Raw genomic sequence first — 20,007 nt, 5'->3', positions numbered from 1 at the left:
ATTTCATGCAGAAAAGGCGGCCATCTGGCTCTTCTCGGTTTTCTCTTCATCTTGGGAAACTAGGTATTTTGGCAACCCAAACTGCTTGAACATTCCATGACTTTGCCTGCCTGCCCTTCCCTCCTGCATTTCCCCATCTCCTGTTAATTCTAACTCTTATTCTTCCTGGGTCTCATTAGCTCCGGCAAGCCTTCTCTGGCCTCTCAGGGAGGTCTGCATCCCCCAGCTATCCTGTGCAGCCCTCTCTTGAGTATCTGTGTGGCCGCCTCTCTCACATGACTGAAAACCAGGCCCCGGTTTTTCTCTTGGTCACCCAGCACTCAAGCTGAGTTCTAAACCAAGAAGAGACCATCTGTGTTTGTCAAATCAGTGAAGGAGGGATTTCATCTTGTAAGGCATAAGAAGTTGCTAAAGGGTTTCAGGCAACCACCTTCCCCATTGTTTAGGGCCCTCGTTCCTCTCCAGGTCCTACAGGCTTCTAAAAAGGTCTCTCTAGGGGCGCCTGGGTGGCACAGGCAGTTGGGCGTCTGACTTCGGCTCAGGTCATGATCTCATGGGTCTGTGAGGTCGAGCCCCGCATCAGGCTCTGTGCTGACAGCTCAGAGCATGGAGCCTGCTTTGGATTCTGTGTCTCCCTCTCTTTCTGCCCGCCCGCCCCCCACCCCCTCATGCTCAGTCTGTCTCTCTCTCCCTCTCAAAGTAAATAAATATTGAAAAATGAAAATAAAAAGGTCTCTCCAGTCCTTAAGGCTTGAAGGTACAGTTAGGCTAGGACAACAGATACGAACTTAGAATTTCAGTCCCTAACACGGAGCACCTCCCAGCTCACTGGGCCCGCTGGTCTAGGGGAAACAAACGGTGAAGGGCCTAACACAAGGCTGGATGCTAAAAGCAGGGAGTGGGAGGGAAAGGAGTTGAAGTGAGCTTTCCCATAGCTCTTTGGGCTGCTCACAGGCCAGGCCTGCAGGATGCACAGCAAAAGGGAGGTACAGCTCAGCTTCCGGTGAGTACCTCTTCCAGAAGGGTAGTTTTTTCCTGAAGTTTGGCCTCATAAAACTCCGTCAGCTCCTCCAGGGCCTGGCTCTTGGTCTCATCATTATCCCGAAGCTGTTTCTCATACTCCTCCTGCATCCTCTGGGATTTGAGCTGCAATTCCTGGTACTTCTCATATTCTAGAAGCAACTTTTGGTTGTTGCAACACTCTGGAGAGAAGCAAGGAAGGTTATTTCACATTGGACAGGAGCACCCACCTCAGGGCCACCCAGGAGCCTTTGGTGCCCTCCCACCCACCTACCAGCACCAGCTGAGCCTCAAATACCTGCCCAGCTCTTTCTCACCTGCCCTCACCCCATTAGCTGGTCAGGCAGCCAAACTCCCTCCCCTTGTTGGCTAGGCAGAAGATTTCCAGGAAAGGGCTGAGGGGTGTTTTAGGGAACCAGGGCCAAGAAGAATGTCCTGAATATGCAAAACAGTTATCAGCACCTCTTCTTACAGAAGACGAGTGAAAACTGAGGCTAGGTGAGGTTTGGTGACTCCTTAGAATACCCAGAAAGTATATGGTGAGTCTGGGACTCAAGGCAGTCTATCAGGCTCCAGACCTGCACTTTTCTGTAACTCCTACTGGCATGCAGTAATACATGTGTAATGAACAAGGAAATGCACAGGAGTAAAATCCACACTGAGGTCCAGGGGATAAATGCAGCCTGTTTACAGACAAAGCCAGATTACCTGGGACTTCTGTTCGGTCCCAACGGTGGTGGGGGAGGGGGGACACTCTCAGACTTTTGTCCCCACGCTACCACGTGGCCTCTACCTCGGGACTCACCCAGGTCCTGCAGTTCCTGGCTCTGTTTGTCTAGGAGGTCGTCAATGCGTTCGCGATGGAACACATCCTGCTTTTCTTTTTCTGTTTTTAAAACCTAAAACACAGAGTCAGCTGTTCTCATTTCCACGCATCTGCTGAAATCACCCCAGGGCAACAACACATTTTATAAGTGACATCCTCCTTCACTTACAAACGTTTCTCAAGCCTGTCATTTTGCACCAGGCACTGTTCTGTGAGCCACAAGCAAGCTATCGCTTTTTATTTACATTATATTCTGCTCTGTAAGTTCTAGGCTTTATTTATATCCTTTCTACTAAATGGGTCTTGTCAATGATGAGTTCAGTCTTGGACATGTAGCAGATGGATTTTGAGGTGGAAAAAGTAAGGATTCATTTGAATTCTCTGTTGTCTGAACAGTGCTGTCAACTAAATCCTCGGATGTGTTAATGTGTCAGCTTCTAAGAAGTGTTTTCTTTAATCGAGCAGGAAAGCTCCTTGCAGGCAGAGGGGCGCTCCCAGGAATAACTTCGAGTTGAGCTTGTGGAGGGCACCACGTCAGTATTTGTGGACAAAGGAATAAAATAATAAAACTAACAGCCAGGGGCTTTTTTTTCCTTTTAGCTAAACTCTCTGACCCATGGCGATAACATAAAAGAACAAATACCCTCTAAGCCAGGGGTTTTAGATGAAGGGCAAGACAGATTTGTGAACAAAGGGGGTTATTCTGGGAAGTCCTGTAGATCAAATCTGACTACAGGAGGGACCATTTAGACTAATTTTATTTAAACTACTGACAATCCAGAAATCAATATTCTGGTAGCTCTTCTTTTTCTACACTTTGCTTTTCTTGTTACCTTTTTCATTTTGTTTTTAAGTAAGTTTCTCTTGATCACAGAGATAATATATTCTCATTGTAGGTGATTTGCAAAACACAGAAAAGTAGAAAGAACAAAATTTAAATTACCCAGAATCTCAACTTCCTGAAGTAATCACATTGCGGGCTATTTTCTTATGAACTGTTCTATGTGTATTTATTTTACTTAATTAATACCATTCGCTACGGTTTTGTATTCTTCTTTGTTCCACTTCGCACTTTGCTGTAAGCATTTCTGATGTTAGCAACTATGCTTAAAAACCACACGGTATCATATAGTTCATTGTTTGGGCTTGGCTTGGGTAAGGGAGGGCAGTTCCATCTGGAGTAAATTGGCAATGTCTCATTATTTGTGGCTGTTGGCTCAGTCTCTCAGACAGACCTGGTTTTTCGTTTTCAAGGACTCCATTTCCTGCAGGAACTTATCTGTTAGCTCCTTAATCTTCTCAGAATAGTTCATATCCTTCAGTCGCAGCTGATACTCATTCTCCATTTTTAACTCTTCCACACGAGTCTTCAGCTCCAGCATGATCTGAGCCTTTGGGAGAAGGACATCAGAGTCAAGAACATTCATGGTGGGGGTGAAGGGGAATATTTAACCCGGGGCCTGGAGCTCTCTGAGATCTGCGGTTCTGCTCAGCCTCAGACTCATGTGTCTCAACTAGAACCTGTCATCTTTTCCCCACAAGACCCACGGGCTAAAAACGAGGAAACATATAACATATGGGCTTCCTCCTCTGCCCTCACAACATCCATTCAGTGAGCCCTACTGGGTGCTAGGCATGCCGCTAATAATTCTCTCATCTTCCAATACGTGTTAATGTCACCTGTTAAATGAGGTCTACTTGGGCCACACTAGTTAATCCTACGACCCTTCCCTTCCTGTTCCCGGCACTCACGACCCTGCTCACTCTGCTCATTTTTTATTATTTTCTTAGATCTAGGCACTTTCTAATATAATTGACTTATGAATTTATTGTCCTTTGTCTTCTTCCTCATTAGAATTTAAGCTCCAAGGGGCGCCTGGGTGGCTCAGTTGGTTAAGCATCCAACTTCAGCTCAGGTCCTGATCTCACGGTTCGTGGATTCGAGCCCCACGTTGGGCTCTGTGTTGACAGTTCAGAGCCTGGAGCCAGTTCAGATTCTCTGCCTCCCTCTCTCTCTGCCCCTCTCCCCACTCCACTTGCTCTCTCCCCCTCTCCAAAAATAAATAAACATTTAAAAAAAGAATTTAAGCTCCGGGAAGGCTGAAATCTTTGTTGGCTTTGTATACTGATACATGCCTAGTACCCAGAAGAGTGCCTAACACATAGTAGGTACTTGAGAAACAGTGTTAACTGTGATTCCTGCCCCCATCGACTCTATCGTCTACCGAGGAAGCCAAATAAACACATCATTACAAATTGTGATGAGCGCCCAGAGCCAGGCAGCTTCCCAGGACTGTCAATCTGTCCCTCTCAATGTCTGTTATGCCTCTTCTGGCCTCACTAACATTAATTTAGGTCCTAACTCGTCCTGTCTTGCTTGTTCCTACATCTAGTAATTTCTTTCAATCTGTTGCATTCGCTGATGTCAAACTTTTCTAAAAATACTGTGATGTACACACCCTTCATTTCCTGAAAAAGTTAATGTTAATGACAGAGATGGTGAGCACACAGGTGTTTTCCTCTCACTCATCCATGATCACCCTCCCCCCCCCCCCATGCATCCCTGTCTCATCTTTTCTGGTCTATATCCCCCATAGCCATGGACAATTAGAGAATAATGAATGTGTGATGCTCATTTCTGCATTCCTGCCCAGAGGACAAGTGTGGCCCTGGCACATAGGAAGTACTGAGATGAGGGATGAACACAGGTTGTATGTGCAAAGTCAGGGATAAGAGTGAGGACGCCTGGTCAAAGCGCTGTGTGCGATGCGGTGCAGGTGGGAGGCAGAGGGAGAGGAGGCCGAGATGGGGTCAGACCATCAAGGTCGTTGCCGGCCATGATAAGAAATTAGGATTTTCTCCTAGCGGTCCTCTAAAGGCCCTTGTCCAACCTGATTGAGCTCACTCTGGTCTCAGAAAGACCTCTCTGATGGCAGTGTGTAGCCCAGGCTAGATTCAAGCACTAAGACAGAGGGATTGGTGGGGAGGGGGTACCGCATAGTACAGGCAGGGGATGGGCAGGATGGTGGAATGGAGAGATTCAAGAGACAGATTTGAGGGAACACGGTGCCTGGCGGGGTGTGGGGTGAAGGGGACGCGGCCACGGATGAAGATGGTCTCCTTGGTAGGATGCTCCCTACGAGTGGCACTTGGCCTCTCCTGATTCACTGCCTTCTCCTGGGTGCCTAGCACAGGGCCAGCAACATAGCATTGAGTGAATGTTTATCAGATGAGTGGGTCACCCCGGGGTCTGCCTCGGACTATGGAATACATTTAGTGATGGCGACGCTGGTTTCTGACACGTGGTGTCTGGGCCACATGCTCATCATCCTTCCTCAATCCGTGCGCCTGGCCGCAGACGAGGCTCTCCTGAGCTTATTCCCTAACTTACATCTATCAGTGGGTCCTTAGGAACAATTTCCAAGGTCTGAAACACTTTGGAAACACTTTGGGTGTAAAAAGACCCTCCAGCTCCGCACACCCTCTCATCTCTGGCCCCACCTAGCATCTTCCCCGGAGCACCTGTCTCATCCTTCTGCACACTCACCCCTTGGTGTGGAAGAACCTTTCCCATCTGTTCAGGAAGGCTCCATCAAGGCTCACTTACTTCCTCTGGTACCACCTGGCTTGGGTCAGGGTCCCTTCCCCTGTGACCCCAGAGCATCGTTCCTTCATAACACCTGTAACACACTTAGTTTCCCTTTTTAATTTTACCTATACCTCCTTCCAGGCTATGAGCTCAAGGCCCCCACATGTCTTTCATTTCTGTCACCCTAGACCTTAGTATGGTGCCTGGCACATAACAGGGCACCTCTGTAAGTAGTGGTTGGATGAATGAATGAGTAGGTAAATCATGTTGTGAGAGATAGTAACATAGAATATCATAGAGTCTCAAGAAGAAAAAGAGAGCTGGGAATTCTGAGAAATGTGACTTTTAGAGGACAGGTGGAGAGAGAGCAAGGAGGGGGGAGCTGGGAAGGACAGGGAGGTTTACAGGGAGTAGGACTGCGGTCTCTCACATGCAGAGATAGAAGGGGCTCCAGGAGGTGAGCAGAACAAGGCCAAGCTGGGGGTTGGGTCAGGAGTCAGCCCAGACACCTCAGGCCTTTGGCACAGCCTGGTGTCTCCTAGTTGTTCTTTTCCCCTACCCTTGCGGAAGAATGGGGGAGAAAACAGAGAGGAGGAGGAACAGAAGACGTGCTTGCCTTCCTGCAGGAGGTCAGATCCTGACTCTCATAGGCTCTCCCTTATCCTTTCCTCCCACTTTTCCTTTCCTGCAGAAAGTTCCAGGGAGCTCTAGTAGGGATCTCTGGGAATACCTGGGTCTCATCATCCTGCTTTGGGGACATTTTGCCTTGCTGCTCTGATGGTTTACTCGTCTCTACTTGACTGTGTTTCCTGATCACAGGGCCCATGCCTGTCTTTTTATACATGCATCCGCAGTACCTAGCAAACAGTAGGTAGTCAATAAATGCACTCTAGATCCTGGATGAACAGCAATGAATGCATAGCTCTGCCATTCCCTGTAAGCCTCGTGACTTTCCCATCCCTTTGGCGTCTCCCTTAGGGAGCGTGGCACAGAACTCTCAAAACACGTCTTCCTAGAGTGTTTAATGCATTTACAGCAGGGAGGGCCCTTTGGGGTAGTGATGAAGAGAGTGGGCTCTAGAGTAAATCTCGGTCAGAACTCTGGTCCTACTACACTTCACTTCACTCCTCCAGAGTCACTTCTTAAAACATGGGGAGAGTAACAGTATCTTCCTCACAGAGATGATATAAGATTTAAATAAGAAAATACTTATAGAGTAATTAGTGCAGTGCCTGGTTTGTAGAAAACCTAAAAAAAATATGCTGGTTATTATTACCTTTACTGTTTTATTATGAAGAGAACTGGTTTTCAGGGACGTTTTCTAAATAACTTCTTTTTATATAAAGAAGGCTCTACTAGCAATTATTAAGTTTCCCAGATACAACGGGTATAGTCAGCTTGTCAGTTCAACTCTGTAAATACTGATCGACTGTCTTCACGTGTCTAGCATGGGCTAGAAACTGCTGGTCACCCAAGGGAACTGCATGCCATGGCTCCTGTCCTCATAGAGTAGGAAGATGAAAGGTAGTTTCACAGGCTACAAGTGGAGCAGAGTGTAAGTCAAGATGACCACGTGGCAGGATGATGGGCAGGGTGGGGGTGGGAAGAGATGTAGCCGCAGTGAGGAGGGCAGCATGATGGTGGGGGCAGGGAATGTGCAAGAAGCCGGGGGGGGGGTGGGGGGGGGGATCTGTGCTGGGCAGTGGGGGGTAGCCAGGCTACACAGGCCCTCGAATGCCAGTCCCAGGAGTTTGGACACAGTCTGGTAAGGAATTTCCACGTCTCTCTTCGTTAGACCCAATTCTTACCTTCTCTTCCATGTCTGTTTTAGTAATGAGCACCTCTTCGGCAAAGCCCACCTCCCTCTCTCGCTTGATTCCTCGACCATCCTTATCAAAGACCTTCCAGGTAAACAGGCAGCCATCTTCAGCAACAGTCAGCAGGAATTGGTCATCAAAGGTGAGCAACATCTGAGGAGAGAAAGAGCATGGAGAGGAAGCTTTCAGAGGTCGTGGGTGACCAGAACTGAGCTGGCTATGTGCAGGGCCTCCATTCAGGCAACCCTGGGCACATCCTCATGGGAAGGAAGACAGGATCCTGGGTAAGAATGAGATACAACTCACAAGCTTCTGTTCATAAATAAAAGAAGACTGGGTCATGTCCTCTGTGGATTTGGAATCTGAAGAGTTAATTATTATCTAGATTATAAAAAGAACTCTCAACCCTCGGCAGTAAAAAACCCAAACCAACTAGAGGGTGGGCAAGAAATATGGAGACGTTTCACCAAAGAGGTATCCAGATGGCAAAGAAGCACACAAGAAGATGTTCACCACTATTAGTCATTAGGGAAATGCATATTAAAACTACGGGGAGATATTACTACACACGTGTTAGAACAGCTAAAATGAGAAATAGTGACAATACCAAATGCTGGCAACGATGTGGAGAAACTGGATCTTGCACGCATTGCTGGTGGGAATGGAAAATAGCTTGGCAGTTTCTTAAAAAAAACTAAACATAAATGTATCACATGATCCAGCAATCATTCCCCCGGGCATTTATCCCAGAGAAAGGAAGGTCCACACAGAAGCCTGTACGTGATTGGTCATAGCAGCTTTATTTGTAATAGCCCCAAACTGGGAAAACAGTAAACTATCTTGCAATAGGCAGATGGCTAAACAGATTATGGTGCATTCCTGCCATGGAAGAAATGAAGTATTGATACATGAGAAAACTTAGATGGAGCTCGAGGGTATGCACTGGGCGAGAAAAGCCACTGTCAAAAGGTCACATACTGTACCATTCTATTTATATAAAATTCTTAGGGCGTGCTGGAAAAATAAATAAAATTCTTTTTTGTTAAAGGTGTATTTATTTATTTTGAGAGAGAGAGTGTGTGTGTGTGTACAAGTGAGGGAGGGGCAGAGAGAGAGAGAGAGAGAGAGAGAGAGAATCCCAAGCAGGCTCTGTGCTGTCAGTGCGGAGCCTGATGCAGGGCTCGTGAACCATGAGATCACGACCTGAGCCCAGATCAAGAGTTGGACGCTTAGCTGACTGAGCCATCTAGGTGCCCCTACATAAAATTCTTAAAATGACAAATTATGGAGGATGCATGGCATGTTCTCTCTCTGAATAAATAAACAAATAAATAAAATGACAAATTATGGAACTGGAGAACCAACAAGTGTTTGCATAGGACTAGGGAGGGAGGCGGGTGAGGGGTGGGTGGGTGTCACTATCAAAGGTAGCCCGAGGGGGCTCTTTGTGGCCAGGAAGCAGTTCTGTGCCCTGATTGCAGTGCTGGTTACAGGAATCTATACACGTGATAGAACGGCAGCGAAACACACACACATATTGTACCAACGTCAATTTTCTGGGGTGATACCATACTATAGTTACAGTAGATACAATTATTGGGGGAAACTGGGAGAAGGGTACACTGGACCTATGCCATCTTTACATTCCTATGAATTTATAATCGTCTCAAAATAAAAAGTGAAAGCAAAAGAATCAACTATGAAGATGCCTTCTCACCATCAGGAATGTGCCTCAAAACCTTACAAATGGGGGCGCCCGGGTGGCTCAGTCGGTTGAGTGTCCGACTTCGGCTTGGGTCATGTTCTCACGGTTTGTGAGTTCGAGCCCCGCATCAGGCTCTGTGCTCAGTTCAGAGCCTGGAGCCTGCTTCGGATTCTGTGTCTCCCTCTGTCTCTGCTCCTCTCCCACTCATGCTCTGTCTCTCTCTGCCTCTCAAAAAATGAATAAACGTTAAAAAAATTAAAAAAAAAAACCTTACAAATGGCAATGTTCTTTCACTTGGGGCTTTTACCCCTGTCTAGCAATTTATCCTTTAAAATAATCAGAGATGCCCACAGAAATCTGTAGAGCAGAATATTAGAGTTCATAAGGTCATTTAAATGCCCAGTTTTAGGGGCGTTTGGGTGGCTCAGTAGGTTCAACATCCAACTCTTGATTTTGGCTCAGGTCATGATCTCACAGTTGTGGGACTGAGCCCCGTGTCGACCTTATACTGGGCACAGAGCCTGCTTGAAATTCTCTCTCTCTTTCCCTCTGCCCCTCCCCTGCTCATGTTTTTTCTCTCTCTCTCTTTAAAATAAAAAAAATAAAAATAAATGCCGGGGTACCTGAGTGGCTCAGTCAGTTAAGCATCTGACTCTTGATTTCAGGTCAGGTCATGATCTCATGGTTTGTGAGACTGAGCTCTGAGTTGGGCTCTGCAATAACACCACAGAGCCTGCTTAAGATTCTTTCTCTCTGCCCCACTCCTGCTTGCACTCACACACGTGCACGCTCTCAGAATAAATTTAAAAAACTTAAAAAAAAAACCTCTCAGGGCACCTGGGTGGCTCAGTCAATTAAGCATCTGACTTTTGATCAGCTCAGGTTGTGATCTCACAGTTGTGGGATCAAGCCCTGCCTTGGGCTCTGTGCTGAGTGTGGAGTCTACTTGGGATTCTCTCTCTCTCTCTTTTTTTCTCTCTCAAAATAAATAAACAGTAAAAAAGCCTCTCATTAAAAAAATAAAAATAAATGTCTAGTTGTAGGGGAGCCTCGGTGGCTCAGTCGGTTAAGCATCCAACTTCGGCTCAGGTCATGATCTCACGGCGCATGTTTTCAAGCCCCACATCCGTCTCTCTGTTGTCAGCATAGAGCCTGCTTCAGATCCTCTGTCCCCTTCTCTCTCTGCTCCTCCCCAGCTCATTCTCTCTCTTTCAAAATAAATAAATAAACTAAAAAAATAAAAATAAAAATAAATAAAATAAATAAAATTTTTAAAAAAAGCCTAGTTGTAAGAGAAGAATTAAGTTATGGTCCATCATTTACTGGGATATTTGTGCAGTTACTAAAATCATGTTTTTGAGGAACACCTAATTATATGAAAAAAATGCTTATAATAGCATTAAAAAAAAAGCAGCCTACAAGAGTACATACAGTATAATCTCTATTTATTTAAAATGCACACAAAAGTACACAGAAGAGTATGAGAAAAGGCATCAAAACATTAATGAGGATACTATAGGGATTTTTATTTATAAAGTGAATACGTGTTGCTTTCATTATCGGAAAAATAAATACCTTATCCACAAAACTTCACGGCTATGAAGAGAAGAGGGGGAGTTTTCAGTTTAGAGTGCAAGACCCAGGCTCAATACCGGAATGTTCCAGCTGGTAATGAAAAATCCTTTCTTCATAAGGATACTGTCTGCGGGTAAGGCAGTGTAGAGTTTGGGACATAGTTCAAAGCCTTGGGTGTTGGTGTTGTTGGAGGGACAATTTACAAATGTGCGTTCATGTTTTGTGTCTTCAGGGGGACGGAGGGGTTCATCTCCTGGGCTTTGACTCTTTTTGGTCCAGGGCACTTCTGTGGGGGAGGAGAGCTGGATGCGGCAGCCAGCACTCAGCAGATGGGAGATCTGGGTGGATGGCATACAGCGTCTCTCAAATGGCCCATTATTATGCATGGTATTATGGTGAACAACCTTGTGCATGAATCTTTAGGTGTACCTCTGATGATCTCTCCTAAGATATATTCGTGGGAGTAGTTTAAACAAAGAGTATTAGTAGCCAATAAGGGCTCATTGAATGGGTGGTTGGATGAATAAAGAGGGAGAGAGGAATAAGGGGAGAGGAGACACAGAGAGGGGTTGCAAGGATGAAGCAGGGGTGTGGAGGGCAGGATCAGATGGATCCATGGAGAGCTAGTTCTGGGAATGGGCCCCTAAAGAGAGGGTCCCTTCTCACCTTGGTGATAGGACCCGCATGGGCCTGGTACTCATTGAATTCTTTCTGCAGAGGCAGCGGGTACTTCATCGCACGGATGGTTCCCACCGAGGTGCCCACAAACATCATGCGCCCAGAATGCGAGATGACGATGGCTGTGTAGACAACATCAAAGGCTGATATCTCTCGAAGGATCTGGAACACAGACGGGTGTTCAGGGTGAGGGGCTCAGCTGTGGCCCCATGTCATTCCCTCCTCTCCTGTAACAGCAACACTTGGGCAAGTTCTGTACTAAAAAATGTTTCTCTATTCCTTACAGCACCTGGCATGGTGCCTACGCATAAAAGGCACTGATTTCAGCATATCCTGGCTGCCTGACTGGTGAACAAGTATTCTGGGAGTTAGGATTAACGTCAATAAAAGGAAGCCAAGGGGCGCCTGGGTGGCTCAGTCGGTTAAGCATTCGACTTCGGCTCAAGTCAGGATCTCACGGTTCGTGGGTTCGAGCCCCGTGTCAGGCTCTGTACTGACAGCTCAGAGCCTGGAGTCTGCTTTGGATTCTGTGTCTCCCTCTCTCTCTGTCTCTCCCCCACTCATGCTCTGTCTCTGTCTCTCTCAAAACTAAATAAACATTAAAAAAATTTTTTTTACAAGGAAGCCAAGCCCCATTTTATGGCTTTTGCATGTTGTAACTCATTTGATCCTCACAAAAACCCTTTGGGAGCAGTTACCGTTACCCCTATTTTAAGATGACAAAACAGAGCCACAGAGACAGCACCCACCTAGGAAGTGGCAGTCAGGCCCGAGTGTCTCTGCTCGTGACTGCTAGGCTACCTCACATCTCACACTCAGAATGTGATACGGATCATACAGTCATTCAGCAAACAGTTATTAATGCCCGTTACACAAACAAAACTATACTATCAGGAAACTCATTTTGTTTTTCGTGAATTCACTCACCGTGCCTTCCCTCCATCCAATCACCCACCCACCCTCCCTCCAAACATTTAGGGAATGTTTGCGTGGGTCATGCAGTGTGCGCCGGCTAGTAGGGACAGCAAGAGGCGTGAATTGCGGGCCTGGCCTGAAGGGGCTTGTTCCGGTTCAGCACTGTAAAAGCCACCACAGAATTAGGACTAAGCTACTTGGGGGCACAGTGGAGAGACCCCCTCTTCTCAGCTGGGCTCCAATCATGGTAAAACCCGTCTCGGGTCAGTCTGCTGCCATGGTGTCTGTGTGCTTTCCGGCTCCAGTGCCAGGAGGGTGACGAGCACCAAAGAAGATCGGCTGTCGCTGGCGCCTGGAGAAGGATCCAGCCACGTTTGTGTGAAGTGTCTTTGCTGAACTCTTCTCTCCTCCCTCAGCTATTTGGAGCCAAATGTGGTAATTCCTAAATTTCAGAGTTTGGAGGTCTCGAACAAATGTGGTGGCCGAGCCGAGGCGACAGCGGTAACTATACTTCCGTCTCTACCCCAGGGTAAGCATGCAGTTTGGAGATGTTGCTGACCTGTGGGCCTGGAGGGTGGAAGAGACCTGTAGCCAGCCAGCAAAACAGAAGGAGAAAGGGGCCCCATGGTTTAACCAGTCAGGTAGGGCACCGGGCAGGAAATCCCAGAAGTATCAATAACGGAATGACCCAGAGGGTCGTCCCATGAAGAAGGGACCCTGTTCTGACGAGCCCTCTTCCCGTCACACTTCCTGCCGCGCCCGTGGAGGCCGTCTTCTGCAGACCAGCGGGCAGCCCGGAGGTGGGGCCGGGGCAGACTCACCGAAGAGTCTGCAATCTCCTTGAGGGTCTGGTCTGATCCAACTGCAAAGATAATTTTGGCATCGGGGGAGACAGTAACACAGTTGTAACTGCAGGACTTGAGAACGCATTCTGTCTCTCTCTTTCCTGAGGACAGATTCCATTCATAGACAGCACCGTCTGTGCCGCAAGAGATCAGTTTGCTGTCATCCGCGTTCCACACAACCGAGCGAACCTACAGGGGATGAAGGCGTACCCAGTTAAAAGCGTGCATATGTCCCTGTGCACACACGTGCGCACACACACACACACACACACACACACACGCCTCATTAGGGAAAGGAGAATGAACTCCTCACGTGTTCCACTAGACTGAGGCAGAATGTCCTTTCCTGGTGCGTGCCCTTCAGCAAACCCAAAACTGGCTTTATTTGGAACAGAGCATGAACAAGTCTACCCTCTGGGCATTGTCTAAAATGATGGAGATATCGGTGTAGGTCCACAATATGAGCAAATAGCAGAGCATGAGAATTTTAATAGAACGAGGGAAAGACACGGTCAAGGAGAGACCTGCAATCATAGACAACTCCGGGGGTCGGGAAGGCTGTGCGCATGTGCTAAGCCGCCCCACTCAAGAGCAATCGGAGCAGTATATGGGGAAAATTCGAAAGCGTCTTCTGAGCTGCACAGGGACCCATCAACACAGGGCAGAAACCTCACTAGCACAAGGGGTTTAAACATAACATCTGACCAAACCCTAACTGAATAATAATCTCCTCTGGTCCACGGGCATCTCCCAGGAAGCCAGGCTTAGCAATAAAATCACACTTATCCCTGGCAGCCTGGAAGACTGTGTGCATGGCTAGGGCTGCACTCTCTCAGGTACAGAGAGAGAGCCTCCAAACTACTAGAACCTGGCTGAACAAGGAGCAAAAAAACGTGAACTCTGTGAACTGTGACAGCCGCCTCCCAGCCACACAGATCCAATGGTAAAGGGTGAAAGTGTAACTGGCTAAGGGGGCTAAGCCCAATCTGTGACTAATGAGTGGCTCAGGTCAATGCAGGGGCAACCAGAGAAAAGATAAAAAAAAGAACAAAAATCTGAGCAGGGACATCAAGGCTGCACACTGCAGGGGCAAGAAAGACTTGTCAGGATTCGTTCAGCCAGGTCACTAAACAAAGAAACAAACAACAACAACAACTTTCTAGATCTTCCCCTTGTCATATTTATAACTCCCTTCTCCAATAGTGAGAGTCCTGGCTCCCGTTATCTTCAATATATTTGCTTATTTTCTCATAAGGAACCAACCTTCTGACCCACTGGCCACCTCTTTTGCTATTTCCAAGACTGCGACCCTGTGGGGCACGTCCTTAACCACCTCCTCAGCTCCACTTCCACCTCTTAAATTGGATTCTCTGTTTGTTACTATTATGTACAAATACCCTTGAAAAAATATAGTGACGCTATTTCCAACACTATTCGTAGATTCACTAATTTTAATAGTTTCTCTGAAAACCCTTTGAATTTCCTACATACTCAGTCATGTTGTCTGTGAGGATCTATTTATTCCTTTCCAATTTCTACGCTTTTTATTTTGCTTTGGTCTGAATGTTTGTGTCTCTTACTCCGCCCTGCACCCCCCAGTTCGTATGTTGAAATCCTTACCTGAGAAGATGATGGTATAGGGAGGTGGGGCCCTTTGACAGGTGATTAGGTCATGAGGGTAGAGCCCTCATGAATGGGATTAGTAAGTGTCCTTATGAAAGACGCCCCAGAGAGCTAGCTCACCCCTTCTACCATGTGAGGATATGAGAAATCTGCAGCCAGGAAGAGGGCCCTCACCTACCCATGCTGGCACCTGAGTCTTGGACTTCTTGCCCTCCAAACTGTGAGGAAACTTTTCTGTTCTTTATGAGCTACCCAGTCTGTGCTGTTTTGTTATGGCAGACTCATGGACTAAGACATATTTCCTTTTCTTGTCTTATTGCACTGGTTAGGACTCAGTACCAGGCTAACAGAAGGCATCGTCTTTTGTTCTCTATCTCAGAAGGAATGCTTTCATAATTTTAGGATCAAGTATGCTGTTTGTTGTAGGTTTTCTTAAATATCTTGCATAAGATTTTTATAATAGAAGTTCCATTATTTTTTAGTTTGTTGTTTTTTATTTTTTTATTATTTAAAATTTTAAAAATGTTTATTTACTTTTGAAGGAGAGACAGAGCGTGAGCAGGGTAGGGGCAGAGAGAGAGGGAGACAAAGAATCTGAAATGGGCTCCAGGCTCTAAGCTGTCAGCACAGAGCCTGACGTGGGGCTCGAACTCACAAACCACAAGATCATGACCTGAGCTGAAGTTGGATGCCTAACCGACTGAGCCACCCAGGTGCCCCAAGTGTTGTTTTTTAAAATCGTGAATGGATATTAAATGCTATCAATTTTATTATATCTGCATTTACGGAGATAAACATATGATTTTTTCATCCTTATTATGCTAATGTGGTGTACCACATTAATTGATTTCAAATTGTAAAACAATCTTGTATTTCTGGAATAAATCCAACTTGGTCATGTTGTGTTCTCCTTTTTATATATTGATGGATTGGCTTGATAATATTTTATTTCTATGGTCACAAAAAAGACCAGCTTAGCATTTCTTCCTTGTGATGTCTTTGACAGGTTTTGGTATCATGATTACGCTGGCCTCACAGAACAATATTGGGAAGTATTTGCTCTTTTCTCTATACTTTGCAAGAGTTTCTTCAATATTATTAGTGTCATTTTTTTTTGTTTCCTTACAAGTTGATATAATTCTCCAGTGATATGCTCTGGGCCTAGAGTTTTCTTTATAGGAAGGTTTTTAAACGATAGACTCAATTTTTCTAGGAATTTGTTTCATCTATATTATTCAAATTTATTTTCATAAAGTTGTTCATAATATCCCCTCATGATCTTTTTTTATTATATACGATCTGTACTGATATCCCTTTTTCATTCCTCATACTGGTTATTTACCTTTCCTCCTTTTTTTCTCCTTTCGTAATCAGTCATATTAAAGGCTTGTCCATTTTGCATTTTCAAAATGCTAAGTTTTGGGGACACCTGACTGGCTCAGTTGGTAGAGCATGCAACTCTGGATCTCAAGGTTCTGAGTTTGAGCCCCACATTGGGAGTAGAGATTACTTAAAAAAACCTGGGGTGCCTGGGTGGCTCAATTGGTTAAATGTCCAACTCTTGATTTTGGCTCAGGTCATGATCTCATGGTTCATGAGAGCCTCGTATCGGGCTCTGTGCTGATGGTGCGGAGCCTGCTTAGATTATCTCTCTCCCCTCCCCCCGTCTCTCAAAACAAACATACATTAAAAAAAAAAAAAAACCCAAAACCCAAAAACCATGTTTTGGCTTTGATGATCTTCTATTGTGTTTGTTTTCTATTTCATTAACTTCTGCTCTTATCCTTACTATTTCCTTCCTTTTATCTTCTTTGAATTTAATTTGCTGTTCCTTTTCTAACTTCTTTAGATGATTATATCACTGATTTTTATCTTTTTATATTCCTAAATATGTATTTAAGGTTATAAATTTCCACGTGCATGGCTTTATTGTATCCTCCATCTGTATATATATATTTTTAATACTGCAGATGTAAGTCTAACATACAACCCTGGTTAGAAACCAGTGTTATAAATACTTGCAAAGGGATGCAACAAAGGGCTGCTTTCCTGGACTGGTCAGGGAGGGCCTCCCAAGGAGATGCACGTGGTTCTAGAAAGAGCATCAGAATCACCTGGCATGCTTTCATCTGCACCTCCACAGTCACTTGAAGACCAATCGCATTGTTGAAACCGGGAAAGCTCAGTGTTTTCACAGTTCCTGCACTTATGCACCTGTTATTTGCCACACTCAATGGTTAGTTTTTAGTCTTTACAGGACCTCTCTCTGACCTTTACTTATTTTTGGAAATGTTGATTTATTTTTGAGAGACAGAGAGCAACAGAGAGAGAGAGAGCGAGCAGGGGAGGGGCAGAGAGGGAGAGAGAGAATCCCAGGCAGGCTCCATGCTGTCAGCCCAATGCAGGGCTCCATCCCATATACCATACCATGAGATCATGACCTGAGCTGAAATCAAGAGTTGGACATTCAACCAACTGAGCCACCCAGGCGCCCCTCTCTCTGACCTTTAATACCACCAACTACTTTATCTTGGAAGAGTTCCTTCGCTTCTCTGATACAATTCCTTGATTCCAAGTTCTCCTGTGCCTTTATTTGCAGTCCTTCTCTTCTTTAACCAGTCCCTGAAATGTTGGTCACCTGTCTCTGCCCAAGATTCTTCTCAAATTCCAGGCCCTTGGTGATGTAATCTATGCCTCTGACTTCCACTACCACCTAATCCCCTGAATCTTCATTTTCAGCCTTGACTTCTTTCCTGACCCTCGTGCCTGAGTACCATAGTTCTTGGACACATGGCACATAACATATACAAAATGGAACTTAATGTCGTGCTTCTCTCTGTTTCTACTACCAAAGCCATGGTTTATTTTCCGACTCATCTTTCACCCTCACTTCTTAGCTGGTCTCCATCCCTCCAAGTTCCCTCTCCTCTAATCCATCCTCAATACTGTTTGGAGAAGTACCTTTCTAACCCCATTACTTCCTTTCCTGAATCCTTTCAATTGCTTCTCATCACCTACAGAGTAAAGTCCAATTCCTTGGCATGGTGCACACACTGGGATGTAGCCAACCTCTCTGGCTCCTTCCACCACTGCTGGAATGTGCCCAACGTTCCAGCCATGTGTACCTCAAACCACCACCCTATTTTATACTCCAGTTCCATCATCTCTAATAGGTCCCCTGCCTAGCATGCCTTTCAAGTGCTTTTTCTGTCCAAATTCTTTCACCGACTTCTTAAGTCTTTCCACCTTTGGCCCCTCCCTTGTTTTCATGCCCCATCTCCACTCTGTCTGAAAACTACTGGTTTTGCTTGCTAAGTATCTTTTGAATCCACCTCCTTCTCCCTACCTGTACCATCTCCTTTATGGTCCAAAATGGTGTAGACATCCACAATAGTCTCCTTACCATTTCCACCCTTTCAATACATTCTTCTTTCTGCAGCCAAAGTAGTCTAAAATGCGAATCTGGTCATATCATTCCCTCCTCTGAAAATCTTCAGTGATTTCAAGGCACAAGGAGGATATCTTTTTTATAGTTTTTTTATACTTAGGAGGCCTGCAAGGTTCCATGCACTTGGGCCTTTGCTAATCTCACCAATCTCAGCTGGGTCCCGTTTTGTCCTGACACCTATGGTTCCAGCCCCACAGACTTTTCAGCTCCTCTGAAGCTCTATCTGGTTAATTCCTTCCTACTCCTTTAGGACCCAGCCTTTATGAACACCCCACTCTAAATTATGCCAACTCTTTCATTATTTACTCTCATAACACCCCATGTTTTTCTTTCGTTGCATTTATTGCAATTAGTAATTACCCTGTGCTTTTGTGTCATCGTCTCTTTCCCCAAGTAGACCGTGAACTCCAAGAGGAAACACATTGCTTCTCTTTTGTTCACTCGGCAAGCATAATGCTTGGCTCTGTGCCTCCCGTGTCCTTGGACACTGCTCACTCACTGACCTTCCCGGTGTGTCCTTTCAGGTTCGAGATGTTCTCCAGGCTCGTAGTGGCAAAAATGTGAATCACATTTCCACTGACTGCAGCAAACAGGTGACCTCCATTGCTAAAGGAACACTACAAAGAAACAAAGCAAGAGAGCAAGAATGAGAGAAATGAGCCTTCTGGACGTTACAGTCAAGAGCTCTTTTTCCTAAAGAGTTCAGGCTGAAAGCAGGTGTGGAAGTGGGAATGGGGGGGAAAGGTGCAGAGGGACTGAGGACCAGCCAGCATCTTGGCTATTCCTGTAGCTCATACTGGCCAAGATGCTGCCGCTGGTGTGCGCACGGACCATGATGCTGCTTGGATGGTAGAGTGCAGCATTCGTTGTTTGTAGAAGTGTCAGAGTGGGGAAGCAACTCCCGAAATCACTATCTGGTTTCTGCGGTCACCTCAGGGGGAAGTGTGATGGGCGGCCTACTGCCTCTCCTGGGTGACGCTTCTATTCCCAGGCCCCTCCCAATCTCCAACTTCACCTTCCTGACTGGCTCGCGCTCCGATTCTGAGATGACTTCCCTTTTTGACACTTTTTGTTACTCGGCAATCAGAGAGAGAATTAATCACACGTGGGATCTCACAAGACTTGGGGTTCAGTGAAATATCTTGGTGAGCAAGAGAGAAATGGGATAGAGCCGTATGCTCAAGAAGTTTGGGGAGAGGAGAACCCGATCTCTTGCCTTTTCTTCTTTTAAAGCCACCGATGTTCTCTAAGCAGACTTTGGTCCCACTTTGCCAGAGTGTGTTAGTTCTTGATACTTCAACCCCTGGTTTTCCAGGAAACTGAAACTTTATCTCCAGCATCTTACCTCTCTGCATCCTCTGACAGAATATTCTTTGAAAGAACGTATATCATCAATGAGTAGATTCATAAGGCGTAGTTTGTCAGCAAATCCTACGACAACAAAGTGCCCCGATGGATGAAGGCTGATTGCATAAGCCTCTTCCTGGTATTCCTTAAATAGCTCCAGAGTGCTGTGAAAAAGATTATGGAATTCTAAGAAACTCCCTTGAGCCCTCCATTGTATCTGGCACATATTTCTATCATAGCATAGGAGATACTTTGTCGCTTGAAATTTTGGTTCCTCTTTTCCCCAGGTTTTGGTTATTTGAGGAGAGTGTCCGGCAATGAGTATGGGAAACAGGGGAAGTGATCAACGAGTTCTCTAGCGATGCTGAAGGCACAGCTCCCTTTGGATCCCCCGAGTTGGAAGGACCGCACGGTTTCTTTTCGGCAACCCAGTGGCTATACACGAAGGACAGAGAAATTACAGTGGGGGGCCACTCTAGGCTGGGGATCCTCAGGGAATCCATGTCAGGGAGAAAAAGTCACTAGGGAGTTAAGGATGGTCAGGGGCAGTGATGGGGAGAGATGTAGTGGTCTGGAGAGTCCCATGTGACGAAAAGTACATCTGGAGGGAGAGAGGAAA

The 20,007-nt window shown here is 45.9% G+C and overlaps 1 protein-coding gene across 7 annotated transcripts in view; it reads right to left on the bottom strand.

Annotated features, from left to right (window-relative positions):
- The window catches only part of CFAP57 (cilia and flagella associated protein 57), a 78,656-nt gene that overhangs the window by 38,879 nt on the left and 19,770 nt on the right, over positions 1-20,007 (bottom strand). For all 7 annotated transcript variants that reach the window (XR_006205781.1, XM_042950605.1, XM_042950606.1 and 4 more), the window contains exons 8-15: positions 19,387-19,552; positions 18,545-18,658; positions 12,947-13,159; positions 11,199-11,372; positions 7,244-7,405; positions 3,082-3,237; positions 1,826-1,919; positions 1,012-1,202 (exon numbers count right to left, since the gene is read on the bottom strand). Coding sequence is in view for 6 of the 7 variants with exons in the window: in XM_042950605.1 (XP_042806539.1) it covers positions 1,012-1,202; positions 1,826-1,919; positions 3,082-3,237; positions 7,244-7,405; positions 11,199-11,372; positions 12,947-13,159; positions 18,545-18,658; positions 19,387-19,552 (1,270 nt within the window). In the remaining variant the exon portion in view is untranslated. The remainder of the gene's footprint in view (positions 1-1,011; positions 1,203-1,825; positions 1,920-3,081; positions 3,238-7,243; positions 7,406-11,198; positions 11,373-12,946; positions 13,160-18,544; positions 18,659-19,386; positions 19,553-20,007) is intronic.

Source organism: Panthera leo, chromosome C1, assembly GCF_018350215.1.
Source record: "Panthera leo isolate Ple1 chromosome C1, P.leo_Ple1_pat1.1, whole genome shotgun sequence".
NCBI lineage: Eukaryota > Metazoa > Chordata > Mammalia > Carnivora > Felidae > Panthera > Panthera leo.
This window is presented reverse-complemented; position numbering and strand designations above follow the sequence as displayed.